Below are 14,295 nucleotides of genomic sequence, written 5' to 3' on the forward strand. Positions count from 1 at the left end.
GATTCAGTAAATCTTTTCAATATGGTAACTTATGGATTAAATCTTGTGGTGTCATGCAATTTGGGTCTGAGAACTTGACATGTGGAAGATACTTCATCCAACGGTGGTGCGAGTTTACTTGGCCCACTTATTTTTTCGTCTTGAGCTCGGCATTGTTGGATGTTCCATCCTCTATGTGTCGGAGTTCTTAGGCCCGAATTGCAAGGCACTATAGAGTATTTTTTTTCCCCGTAAATTATATTTATAAAACATAATTTACATCTACCAAATATTTTTGCTATCTAAGCATTTTTACTTTAAAAAAAATGACTAAATCGAGAATTTTTTTCCTCTCATGTTTTCTGTCCGGTACAGTTGTCTGGTTCGTCTCATAAGGGATAGAAATGACAACTTAACCACATCCGGGCAGTATGTTCGGACAAGGGAATATAGATCGTCATTTCCACCCCCTATGAGAGGAATCGGACAATCGTACGCATGAGAGGATAATGATCCGTTGACCATGATTGGGAAAACACTCGTCCTATTAAGTATGTCAAATGTTTTCATGGAATTCCAACCTTGGAAAAAGTTTTGATCTGGACACTCAATTTGTCTTTCCTGGAAAGATGAAGTGATACTTTTCAACCAATAATATTTAAAAAATGCTTTGCATTGACCATTGAAACTCTAGAAAATACGAGATTATTCAATTAACCGGCATTTGATGAATTTATTAAACGAATGAGCACATAATGTCATGAAAAAAAAAATAAAAAAAAATTCAATTTACATTTTAAAAAGAAAAAAACGAATGGTAATCGCTCCTATTACTCTTGCGCCTACACACAGAACCACGAGAAATTACCGTTCAATCTTTACTGAAATTATAAATTCCATTCAACTCCTGTAGGAGCTCTAATTGACCCTGCACTGATGTAGGCCTTACACGACTCAGGGCTAGACAGTGATCTCTTGCCCTTAAAAAAATTATGGAACAAGAGGTGAAGATTGAGTGGCCAGACCAGACAACGATCTCTTGCCCTTAAAAAAAATGTGGAACAAGAGATGGAGATTGAGTGGCCTTTTGCTTATTCAACGCATCATAATTCTGAACTCCTCGAAGCTAAGCACGCCATCACCATTCAAATCGTAGACGCTAATCATGCCTTTACACTCACGAGTCGTCTTCGACTCACCGAGTCGACTCAGCATCCTCTTCAAGCTCTTCGCCGTTATAAAGTCACACCCATCCATCGCATACATCCCAAATGCTTCCCTTAAATCCTCCTCTCCATCCCCTTCCATCAACCTCACAAAATCATCGAACCCGAGCAACCCGTCACCGTCCGAGTCCGACGATCCAACCACCACCGCTGCCTCTTCGGCAGACAACTCGCTACCTACAGCACTCGCACAACTTTGTAACTCCGTCGGTGATATCTTGCCGTCACCATTCTCGTCGAAGTACCGGAACAACCGTTCAAGGTGGTTGCAATCAGGATTTGCAGATAGAGAACGCTTCTCCAACTTCCTCATCATCACTATAAGCTTGAAATTTTGGGAATTAGGATTTGAATTGAGAGAGAGAGAGAGAGAATAATAACAATAGCAGTAGAACGAGAGCTCTAGAGAAAGAAAAGGGGCTTTGAATTGATAAACACAACAGAGATATTTGGTAAGTGAAGATCTCCAACATTGGAGAGAAGAAGGTTGGGGGATTGAGATATATATAGGTTTCAGTGTCTATGGCGCGGTTATTAACAGTTGTTTATCCTTTGGGTTTTGCGCGTTTATGGATATTTTGCAAGTGTAAGTTTCTCAGAACCTGACTTTAGGATGAGAAAGGTGAAAGGGAGAAGAGCTTCTGGCGAAGGGAATATAAAAAAAAGGGTAGTTTGGTAAATATGCTGGTCTTGTCTTTTGACAAAGACAAAGCGTACTGGTCAGTGATGTTCACTTCTTTTCAATGATTGGTTGAGAAAGCAGAAGATATCCTTGGAAGTTGAGAATATCAGAATAATACGCGTCTTCTAATTTGGATGAGGACAAGAGAAAAAAGAGACTGAGCTATTTAGTTCATTGTTTTTAATTTTTTTATATTGAATAAAATCTCTAGGAAAAGGTGTACAAGCAACATCAGACAACAACTTTAACAAAGTAAAAGGGGGAGGGGTCTGAATCCAGCATGGTTCTAGAATTTTTATCCTATGCAGTTACTGCACACTGCAGTACTCCATCGTGCAGCGGCTGCAGAGGCCATGTGTACCATGTGAGGTCCACTATGCCACATGGCCTCTGCTGTGCTACATGATGTCGTATTGCACCATGTAGTTACAGGAGAGGATAACGATTCAAGGTTCTAGTGCATGGTATCGGATCGAGTATGAGTAAATTGCAAAACCAACACGATATTGATACGGTATCAAAATGGATCAATTGTATCGGACAAAATTACCCATAAATCTCTTTAAAAAATAGATTTTTTGACCATTTTACCCCTTATCTGTACTGTGTCACTGATACGGTATCAACACAGTATCGGGATCGGCTACATATAAAACCCATCACAACTTCAAATTTGTCAAAATGCTCATGAGGATCTGTTAAGACATTGTATGGCTTAATACAGGCATCCTGAAGTTAGCTAGGACAGGAGCGTTACTAAAACCTATCTCGTTGATGGATTAATCCTATCGAGTTCGTCATTGCCTTTGTTCATTTGCAACTTTCTTTAGTCACTCCTCCTAGCTGCGAGGAGGAAGGTCTCACCTTTTTTTTGCCTGATTGCTTCGACAAGTTTTGCCTTTGTCTCCGCCTTCGAGGAGGGTTCGAGAAACAATTGTGTGGCTTCCTTAAACACATACTTGAGGTGTTGAAGCATTTTTGTTGTGCTCAACATGAAGATTTGAATTTCTTTGGTGAGCAGTGGTTTGAGCTAGACCGTACAAAGCCTCCAAAATGTTGTGGAGGTGTTGGTCAAGTTGGTCAAACTCTGCACGGGTGGTCAGAATTTCATGGTTGGGTTACAGTATGGACAAGAATGGTCTCTGTGACATGGTTGTTGTTTGTTTGAATTTCAATAGTGTTTTGCCTAACTAGGTTAGGATCTCTCCCATTCTAACTGTTGTTTATTTGTTGGGAGGTTGTATGTTGCCCCTTGTTCTGAGCCATTTTTGTCTCACTCTGGTCACTCAAAGATCAAAGAAAAAGGTTGATTATAGGGACTGAGACCCCATGGTGGGCGCCAAACTAATATGGGCAAAAACTATTAAGTGATGCGGGCTGTTGGTTTGATGGACCTACAAACACTAGCAAAGACACTAAAGGGTGACCAAAGATGATTCTGGTCAGATCCTTTGATGCCTAAAATTGTTCTCGGAGAAACGAGTAAAAAGAGAGACTTAAGGGGAGAGTGAGCTTAAGAAAAGAGAATTGAATTAGGGTTTTCCAACTGTAGTTGTATTACATCCAGATCCAATTAAGTTATATTGAATTTAGTTCATCTCTTTTCTGTGATCTTTACCTCATATTTATAGGCGAACAGATTTAGGTTGATCTGACATGATGAGACTATCAGTAACTTGCGATCTGACTAGAATCTACTTGAATATGAAGGCATTATAGGTATGGGTGGGACAATCAAGAGGTTGATAACCTTTTCGGTGGGTTAGTACCATCCTGAGGTCATTCGTATCAAATGCCATCACATCATTTCATGACCTGGCACGTTGAGACGGGATGTATCCAAGACGTGGAGTACGCATGTTCATTCCCCGTTTCCAGTGGCGAATGATCGATTCCCACGCTGTCCTAATATTTGTGTCAGATATAGGTTTTATGCCCTATTGACTAGTGAACTACTAATCCTTGGTTCCAAAGACTTCCATGAACCGACTTCAAGTCTTGCTATGTGTCGAACATCCGTTGACTGAATTTTTAGTGGTATATCAACTGGTATTGTAAACTTTGGAACACCTATATTTTAAGCTTCATATGTTTGAATCAAATGATTCAAAAACAAAATTTCATATATTTTACATACTTTTACTTTGTATGGAAATTGGGAAAGTACTGGTCGATAGGGAAAGTCGTTAGTGTAGGTCTCACTCAATTGAAATTAGATCTTCTGCCAATGAAGAGGGAAGGGAAATAACATTATTTTAATACCCAAATTTGGGTATGAAAAAATAATCCTTCATATTATTGAGTCAGATAATGACTTTTCATCATATTTCCTATCCAGGGGTAATTTGGTCATTTTACATGAACAATTAGTAGACGTATCAAAGAATATGGCAACATTCATCAATCCATAGATACAAGGCTCAAACACCTCAAGGGAGACTCATTATCGTCAGAGTAGCCTCCAAGATGACAAAACGAGGTGTTTACACTATCTCCTTTCTTGTTGAGACTCTCCCACTATGATAATTTTTTCGGATTGAATCTCCATATATAGGCATCCATAATGGAAGCATTTTTTTATGATTGTGTGCAATTATCGTTTCCCTTGAGCATAGATTTTAATAATCCGACCACCTCAAATTGGAAAAGAGACAAGTTTTAGTTTTATTTGGTTCAATTGATTTTTTTTATTTTATTATAATTCGGTTGAAAACTGACATGAGAGAAAGAAACCTTGGGATTGACAAATTTATGTCTCTCAACATTTTTAAGTATGTCAAATAGGATTTATCGTTTCTTCCATCAGTCTACCATTCAGAGGAGGGGGCGCAGAATCGGATCCTCAAGCTACGGAATGTTAATGGTGATTGCACAGATTCTGATGATCAAAATTTTGATCTAATGAAGGACTATTATGCCAATATTTATCAGTCTGAAGATGTGGATTTGGATGCACTTGAGTTGGTGTTAGAGTCAGTTCAGCCGCGTGTCACACAAGAGGTAAATGAGGCACTTTGTGCCACTCCTTCACTTGATGAGATGCAGGTAGCCCTCATGGATATGGCACCATTAAAGGCACCTGGTCCTGATGGACTACCTCCTGCTTTTTTTCAGAAGTATTGGGATTTCACGCATTTTGATGTTTATGATTTTGTTTGTAATTTCTTTTCTTCTGCCACTTTACCATTGCAATGTAATGAAACTTATCTTTGCCTTGTGCCCAAGTGTGCTAACCCTGAAAAGGCTGATCAATATAGACCTATTAGTCTCTGTGCTATTGCAGTCAAAATCATCTCTAAAATTATGGCAAATAGATTGAAGGAAGCTTTAGAGATCTTGATTTCACCTGCACAGTCTGCTTTTATCCCTGGTCGGTCTATATTAGATAATATTTTTGTGGCGCATGGGGTATTTAATTATATTAATCGGAAGAAGAAAGGGAAACAGAAGTACATGGCACTCAAGTTGGATATGGAGAAAGCTTATGATCGGGTGGAGTGGGTTTTCATTGAACGGCTACTGCTACGGTTTGGTTTTGCGAGTCATTGGGTGAACATGGTGATGGCTTGTTTAAGATCAGTTACATACAGGTTGGTTATCAATGGGGCCTTGCGTGGTGGAGTTACACCTTCACGGGGTATTCGACAGGGTGATCCTTTATCCCCAGCTCTTTTTATCTTATGCTCCCAGGCGTTGAGTAGTGTTATCGCTTTGGCTGAGAGTTCTGGTCTTCTCCATGGTATTCGGGTGCGTACTCGTACTACTCCTATCACACACCTCCTTTTTGCAGACAATTGTTTACTTTTCTCACAGGTTAAATTGGAGGAGGTTTTTCAGTTGAAATAGTGTCTTGAGACATATTGCAAGGCGAGTGGGCAAGCTATTAATTTGCAGAAGTCTTCATTGTCCTTTAGCCCTAATGTGCATTCACGATTTAAGCGGTGGTTTTCAAGGGTGCTGAAGATACAATATGGAAAGGGCCCCTGTAAGTATCTTGGTCTACCAACTATTTTTGGTACTTCTAAGGCTGATTTGTTCCATGACATTACTGATAAGGCTTGGAGACGTTTCAATGGATGGAAAAATAGGCTTTTGTCTCATGCAGGAAAGGAAACTTTGTTGAAGTCGGTGGGTTTCTCCTTGGCAAATTATGCAGCATCGCACTTTAAATTACCTGCTTCACATAATAATCATATTAGGAAGGAAGCAAGTCGATTCTTTTGGGGAGATGGGTCGGATAAGGACAAAATTCACTGGATTTCATGGCTTAATTTATGTCAATCTAAAGATCGGGGTGGACTAGGCTTTTGTGATCCATCTCTTCACAATAAAGCCTTACTTGACAAGGTTGCTTGGAAGGTTTGGAGTGAGCCGGAATCCTACTGGGCCAGATTCTTGAAAGATATTTATTTCCCACACTGTGATTTCATTGAAGCTAATCTTGGAGTAAATCCATCGTGGGCTTGGAGGAGTATTATTGAAGGGAGACGGGTTCTGCAAATGGGACTGCTTTGGAGGGTTGGTACAGGGGAGAAGATTGACATTTGGAGGAATAATTGGTTACTTGATTTGCCGAATTATAAGTTGCAGCATCCACCATTAGAGGACTATCCATTTAGTCGAGTTTCACAACTTATTGATAATGACAATCGGTGCTGGAAAGAGTCCATTATTAACCGTTACATACACTCGGAGGATAGGAAGGCCATATATCAACTCCAATTGAGTCTTTTTGCTACACTAGATCGTCAAGTTTGGGGACCTTCAAAGTTTGGGTTGTTTATAATTAGTGTCAAGAGTGCATATCACCTCCTGTGTAACTAGTGGACGATGAAGGAGTTGGGCAGACCTACTCGTCAACCTCGAAGCGATGGATGGATGTTCCTACGTCTGTGTGGAGGAATATTTGGGGCAGCAATTCGCTACCAAAGCTCAAGAGTTTCTTGTGGAGGGTGTGTTCGGATGGCCTTGCGACAGCCTCAGCTCTTAATTTAAGGCAAATTCCAGTGGAGAAACAGTGTGGCAGGTGTGGAGCAGCTATAGAAAACATTGAGCATATTCTGTTATTTTGCCCCTTTGTGAAGGCTGTATGGTTCGGTTCCAGTCTCGATTGCCTGATTCCAAGGGAGGAGGGGGCTAGGATCCATCATTGGATTCAGAACTGGAGGTCTCTCTTTGTTTTAGATAAGCATTCTGCAAGGGATTTTATCACTCTTTGCACTTTCATTGCCTAGGCAATCTGGTGCTCAAGGAATGACGTTTTATTTGGACGAAAGGCTTCTTCTCCACTTGATGTCCTGCTTGCTGCGAAGAAGGGATACAGTGAGTTTCTCCTTGCCATTCGGCCATCATCTGGGAATGTTGATCCGTTTGTAAGTGGATCGGTTTCAGTTGGTGCACCTGTTTCTCAGGTATGGGATCCCCCTCCTCGTGGTTTCTTCAAATTGAACTACGATGCCAGCTTTATTTAGGGGAAGGATATGGGTGGTATTGGTTTCCTGTTGCGTGATCATTTGGGGAAGCCTAGGATCACAGTGTCCAGCCCTCATAAGTTCAGATGTGTGTTGGAAGGGGAAGCAATTGCAGTTCGAGAAGGGCTTTTGGAGGCTATTTCGGAGGGTACATATCAGGTGTTGGTGGAGAATGATAATCGTGAACTTATTTCGTACCTCAAAGATTGTACTAAACAACCACCTCTTTCTATGTGTCCAATTGTTGAGGACATTCGGCATGTTGCCACATACTTGGATGTAGTTTCTTTTTTCTTTGTTCCAAGGGATGCTAATGGTGTAGCAGATTCCCTGGCCAGGAGGGCTCAGTCCATTGCGGGTAGGACTGTTTGGCCCAATTCCGATCCTAGTCTATCTGTAGATGTTGTTACAGAAGACTAGTGTTTATCCGCTCTTTAATAAATTTTTCTTCTACCAAAAAAAGAAAAAAAATTAGGATTTATAAAAACTGAACAAGAAAACAAAAAACAATTCCTAGATATTTTTTTGATCTGCACACCCAATATGTCGCTGCCGGAAAGATGATGTGATAATTTCCAGTAGGAAAACTGGGTTTTGACTAGGGCGAATCACTTGAGTCGTGTCAAAATTTTGGAAAATCTGATCAAGAGTTGTGGGTTTGTCTTAGCCTTCCCTTTAGCTTGTAGTTGGCCTATGGCCCCTTGAGTAGGATAGACCAAAAAAACAAACAAAAGAGATCTAGTATTTTTACCCTGGTCATGACAAACTCATTGAGTTTAATTGTTTAAAAAAAAAAACATAAAGTCGATTCACGTAAAAACTGAGTTGAGTAAAATAGTAAATCCTTATTCTAAAGTAGTAAGAAACCCTCAACTCCTTGACTCCCTTCTCTTGATTAATAAGTATAAGCTTAAAATGCAGTGATATGTGATTTTTTGATATATTTTTTTCCCTGATTTTTTCATATTTTATATCTTCCACTAATTTATACATATTTATTGCACTAAAATATAAGGGGAAAAAAGCGTGATTCACCTTGATCGGGTTTGACAAGGCTGAGCACCAGATTTTTCTAGTTTTCCGACTATGTTCCCAACAACTACTATCTGAAAGAGAAAATTTTTAAAAAAATATGCCTTACATTGACCCATGAAAATCTAGAAAACATGACTGATTATCCAATTAATGGACATTTGGTGAATTTATTAAACTAATGAATAAATAATGTCATGAGAAAAATAATTCAATTTACATCTAAAAAAAAGAGAAATGTTCTCTTCAACCAAAAAAAAAGAGAGAAATGTTCTCTTGGGAGAGTATATCCACTGCGCTCATACACATGGGATGCAATGACCATCCCACCCCCATGAAAAGGGGTAATTTATGATCATTTTGTTGATGCCACGGTATGCTCTAATTAGTCCCACACATACAGGGGTCACATTTCTCCACAGAGAACTCCTGATTTTAAAAAAATGAGGAACAACAGGTGAGGGATTGGATGGGAATCGTTATCCTCTCTTGTAATTGCACGGTGCAGTACTGCATCATGCGTCGCAGCAGAGACCACGTGGCACAATGGGTCCCACATGGTGCACATGGCCTTTGCAGCTACTGCACGATGTAGTACAGCACCGTGCAGTAACTGCATAGGATAAAAATTCGATTGCATGACCTTTTGTTTAATCAATGCATCATAGCTCTGAACTCTTCGAAGCTAAGCACACCATCACCATTAACATCGTAAACACTAATCATGCCCTTACACTCACGAATCGTCCTCGACTCACCGAGTCGATGCAGCATCCTCTTCAAGCTCTTGGCACTTATAAAGTCACATCCATCCATCACATACATCCCAAATGCCTCCCTCAAATCCCCCTCTACCTCTTCTCCATTCCCTTTCATCAACCTCGCAAAATCATCGAATCCAACCAATCCATCACCGTTGGAGTCAAACGATCCCACCACCACCACTGCCTCTTCCGTCGAGAGCTCACCGCCCACAGTACTCACACAACTTTGCAACTCCATCGCTGATATCTTGCCATCACCATCTTCGTCGAAGTATCGGAACAACCGTTCAAGGTGGTTGCAATCAGGATTGGCAGATAGAGAACGCTTCTCCACCTTCCTCATCATCTCCATAAGCTTGAGATTTGGGGAACTAGGGTTTTGAATTGAGAGAGAAAGATAAGAACAGCAATAGAAAGTGAGCTCTAGAGAAAGAAAAGGGGACTTAGAGTTAGTAGAGACAACCGAGATATTTTGGAAATGAAGATCTACGACGTTCGAGAGTATGTTGGAGAGAGGAAGGTTAGGGGATTGACATATATATAGGTTTTAGGGCCTCTGGTGCGGTTACTGAGAGTTTTTTTTCCCTCCGTGTTTTTTGCGCGTATAATGATATTTGCAAGTGGAAGTTTCTCAGAACCTGCTGGCTTCAGATTGAGAAAGGGAAAGAGAGCTTTTGGCGAAGGGCATCTAAGAAGGGTAATTTGGTAAAAATATGCACATATTTAGTCTTTTCTTTTGACAAAACGGGCTCGTCAGTACATTGACCTCAATTTGGATCCTCTACTGCCGTGGATCATGTTCAACACGAAATGTGCCTATATTTACATTTTGGTCCAATCACTATTGTACGAATGCAAAATATAGCAACCATAGAACAGATTACCCAAATCTATCTGTAGTTTTGAACAAAACGGTTTGAATTGGGCAGATGCAATATACAGTTATGACAAGCACATAATTAAATAAAACAAAATTAATTAATTTAATCAAATTAAATTGGGTTTGATGGACACATAAACGTTACATCCAACAATCTCCCACTTATACATTAAACCTAATGTCCAACAGGTTTTATCCCAATGTTCTCAACATGTCTATTAAATACTACTAGAGTAAGTTCCTTGGTTAAGGGTCGGACAGATTATTTGCATAATCAACTTTGGCAATCGATACGTCCCTCTTTGTATTATCTCTCGAATGAGATGATACTTGCGCTCCACGTGCTTGTTCTTCCGATTTGTCGTTGGTTCCTTAGCTTGAGCAATGGCTCCTTTGTTATCACATAACAAAGTCATGGGGTCTTTAACGAGGTCAGTACTATCTCCATGTCGGCGAGAAATTTTCTCACCATACCCCTTCCTTAGCCGCTTCACCACTAGTGCTAAGTATTCACCCGGCCTCCTATGGAATCCACCGTTGACTTCGCTTGCACTCTTCCATATGACACCCCTCCTCCTAGCATAAATATCATGCCGGATGTCGATTTTCGGTCATCTTTATCCGTCTAAAAATCTGAGTCTCGTGTACCCTACTATTGCTAAGTTATCTTCACCATAAACAAGGAAATAGTCCTTTGTTCTTCTCAAGTACTTCATGATGCACTTAACAGCTGTCCAATGTTCCTGTCCAAGGTTTGATTGGAATCGACTAACCATACCAACTGCATGACAAATATCTAGTCTGGTACATAGCATTGCATACATGATGCCCGGCAGGATCGTGCTGTCCAAACATGGTGTTGCGCGCAATGTCTGCCTTACCTCTGCCCAAAAGCCTTGCCCGAGCGGGGGTAAGACGGTCATTGCACGCAACTGTGTCTGGGCAGCACAGTCCTACCGAACAGTTTGGCAATAGAGGATCTGGATCCCATTGACCTTCACTTCTTTTCAATAATTGGTAGAGAAAGAAAAAGATATATACTAGGACAAGAAAGATACTAGGGCAGGGGTAAGGCGGGTATTGCGCACAGCATGGTGTCCGAGCAGCAGGGTCTTGCCGGACAGCTCAGCAGTAGAGGATCCAAATTGTGTTCATCCAGGAAAACAAAAAAAAAAAAAAAAGAGTGGCATAGTTCACTCAGGATCCAGAACCTCTGCTGCCGAGCTACCCGGCAGGACTGTACGCAGTTAACCGCCTTACCCCTAGGCAGCACAGTCCTGCCGGGTAGCTCTGCAGTAGACGATCCAAATTCCTCAATATGTCTCTCTGGTGATCACAGCTCGTTCCTCTTCTGAAAAAGAGCTATGACCTTCGAAGCATAGTTCCACCACTTGCCCTCCTTCAGCTATTCCAGATCCGACTGCAACTTCTAGGTCATCAGCCTCAGTTGCAAACCCAAAAATGGATTCACCAAGACCCGCTGCTAATGTGCTGGCTCATCGCCTCTCTGTCGGAGTCCGGCCATGCTCTAATAATTGGATGTACAACTTCAAGAGAAGTCTGGACGTGCCTTGAACGTTTATATTCGATATCCTTTACAGCCCGCAAATGCAATTGCGCTTACAGCAGCTACAGAACATCAAGCGAGGCTCTTCATCTGTTCATGATCAAATCAACAGCTGACCAACTCGTTGTTCTCGGTAATCCTGTTTCAGATGATGATTTATACTTATATGTTCTGAACAGCTTGGGTCCGGACTATGCAGCTTTTGTTACATCCATTTCCACCCGCGGCATACCCGTTACGTATGTTGATCTTTGTGGAATGTTGTTAACCCAAGAAATTCTCCTTAAAGATGAAAAATCAATTGGAGTTTTCTTCACTCCAGAGGTCCATGTTGCTGTTACCCCGACCCCTCTTCTAATAATCGTGGAGGTCGTAACCCATGTGGTGGAAAGCAGAATCTTGCCCGAGCAAGGATAAGGCGATCAATGCACATCCCTCATCTCAAGTATTGCACAGGACTGATTGACAGGATCTTTTTCAGATCACTATTACCGTGGCAGAAATAATCAATACCGTCCTCAAGAAACATCGATAGCTTCTACTCAAAGCAATAACCCTCCCCACAATGCCATCAACAATCAACAATCTGATTATTGTCAGATATGCAATCGCCTTGGCCATAAGGCTCTTGATTGCAAGCAACGTTTCCATCACGCTTACCAAACTGGCTACAATGCACCTCCATCAGCAAATCCTACAAAGTACCCTAATGCCACATCAACTGACAACCTCTGGTATCCGGATTCAAGCGCCTCCAACCACATAACGGTAGATCTTGACAATCTTCATCTCTCCTAGTCATACAATAGGCAATGGAACAGGTTTTCCTATTAACCATATTGGTACTACATCTGGAACAGGTTTTCCTTTTAACCACATTGGTACTTCATCTATTTCAACTGGCTACTTCCTCTTCGTTATTTCTTCGGAATGTTTTGCATGTCCCAGATATAACTAGAGATCTTCTCTCTATCTCTCAATTTACACGTGATCATAATGCCATATTTGAATTCCATCTAGACACTTTCTATGTGAAGAACCTCTCAACGAGGAATAGTCTCTTCAAGGAACACTTAGCGATGGACTTTATCATCTCAATTTAAATAGACATGTTCCTGCATTAAATAATTGTTCTCCACAGGAATTAATTGATGAACGTGCTTCAATTCATCAGTGGCAAAATAGGTTGGGACATCCGACTCTACGAATTCTTAGGCGCATTGCTCAAAAATTTCATTTGCACGTTTCTTCCAAAAAGAACTTTTCAATTTGTACTTCATGTCGAAAAGGGAAAAGTCATAAATTACCATTTAATTTAGGGTAAAGTACACGTATCTCTCTGTAATGCACCCAATATTCCTCGTAACTTCCTAAGCTTCAGATAAGTTCACATACCACCCCTCAATATTCCACGCACCACCCCTGCTTTATCCCCTTAATGCCATTTAAGTCCACACTAGGTATTAAATGCTATAAAATGACTAAACTACATTTTTTTCTATCTTTTCTAAAATTTGAAAAGACCTAATTGCCCTGACCTATATGTTAAAATTTGAAAAGACTAAAATGCCCTCATCTTCCTCAAATCATCATCTTCTTTTACATACCCACCACCACTATTCTTAGAGAGCTAATGTGTTTTAGATGGGATTTGATCAGTTTTACTGAAGAACTGCCGTGTCAGTGGCCACTTCCTTGAGATAAGGTTTGAGTGGAATCCAGTGTAAACTGCGTTTGCAAATCCAGTTTATTGGAATTGACGGAAGTTGCTGAAGCTGAAGCAGTCTGATGTATTTTGCTACCTGAGAAGCTGGGAAGATGGGGTTTGATTTCGTCTCCAACCGGTAGCGAGCGATGGAAATCTAATTCTCTAGGAACCGGATGAGGTTACTCACATCTCTGAGATCTGGGTTTGTTTCGTTTGGGGGGCTTCAGTAATGGGGTGCTTATACTTGACGGCTTGCATCGGGGCAGTACCCCATACTCCGAGGGATCCTCGGATTAAAGAAGGTGAAAATGCGAGAGGAGCTGCGGGTTCCTTTCACTCTCCCGTTTCTTCTGATGTTCAAGGAGAAGAAAGCGGGGATCAATTGAATCAGCCGAGTATCAGTAGGGATTCTGAAATGGGTATAGCTCGGCTGTCGAGGGTTTCTTCGCAGTTTCTACCTCCTGATGGGTCTCATACAGTTAAGATTCATTCGGGAAACTACGAATTGAGGCATTCTTTTCTGTCCCAGAGAGGGTACTACCCTGAAGCTCTTGACAAAGCAAACCAGGACAGTTTCTGCATTTATACCCCATTTGGGTCTAACCCTGATCGGGGTGTTTGATGTGCACCAGGAGAGTTTGGTTTCGATTTTGGATTTCTAATTCGAATAATGTTTTTGCAGATCGGAGTTTACCGCTTTGTTTATAGTTACAGGGCACCGAATGAACTCAATCCACGAGAATATAAGAACACTGGCGGGGGTGGTGGTGTGTATGTAAAAGAAGATGATGATTTGGGGAAGATGAGGGCATTTTAGTTTTTTCAAATTTTAGAAAATAGATCAGGGCAATTAGGTCTTTTTAAATTTTAAAAAAGATAAAAGAAAGGGTAGTTTGGTCATTTTATAGTATTTAATACCTGGTGTGGATTTAAATGGCATTAGGGGGATAAAGCAGGGGTGATACGTGGAATATTGAGGGATGGTA

The 14,295-nt window shown here is 40.9% G+C and overlaps 2 protein-coding genes across 2 annotated transcripts; both read right to left on the minus strand.

The window, feature by feature from the left end:
- Nucleotides 1-1,026: 1,026 nt before the first annotated feature.
- Nucleotides 1,027-9,563, minus strand: LOC122645492 (calcium-binding protein CML37-like). The gene is made up of 2 exons (XM_043838804.1): nucleotides 9,034-9,563; nucleotides 1,027-1,063 (listed from the first exon to the last, which is right to left on the minus strand). Exon 1 carries the CDS (start codon nucleotides 9,504-9,506, stop codon nucleotides 9,045-9,047), a length of 462 nt encoding a protein of 153 aa, XP_043694739.1. The 5' UTR covers nucleotides 9,507-9,563; the 3' UTR covers nucleotides 1,027-1,063; nucleotides 9,034-9,044.
- On the minus strand, nucleotides 1,071-1,582 carry LOC122645493 (calcium-binding protein CML37-like). The gene has a single exon (XM_043838805.1). It carries the CDS (start codon nucleotides 1,519-1,521, stop codon nucleotides 1,075-1,077), a length of 447 nt encoding a protein of 148 aa, XP_043694740.1. The 5' UTR covers nucleotides 1,522-1,582; the 3' UTR covers nucleotides 1,071-1,074.
- Nucleotides 9,564-14,295: the final 4,732 nt, after the last annotated feature.

Source organism: Telopea speciosissima, chromosome 11, assembly GCF_018873765.1.
Source record: "Telopea speciosissima isolate NSW1024214 ecotype Mountain lineage chromosome 11, Tspe_v1, whole genome shotgun sequence".
Taxonomy (NCBI): domain Eukaryota; kingdom Viridiplantae; phylum Streptophyta; class Magnoliopsida; order Proteales; family Proteaceae; genus Telopea; species Telopea speciosissima.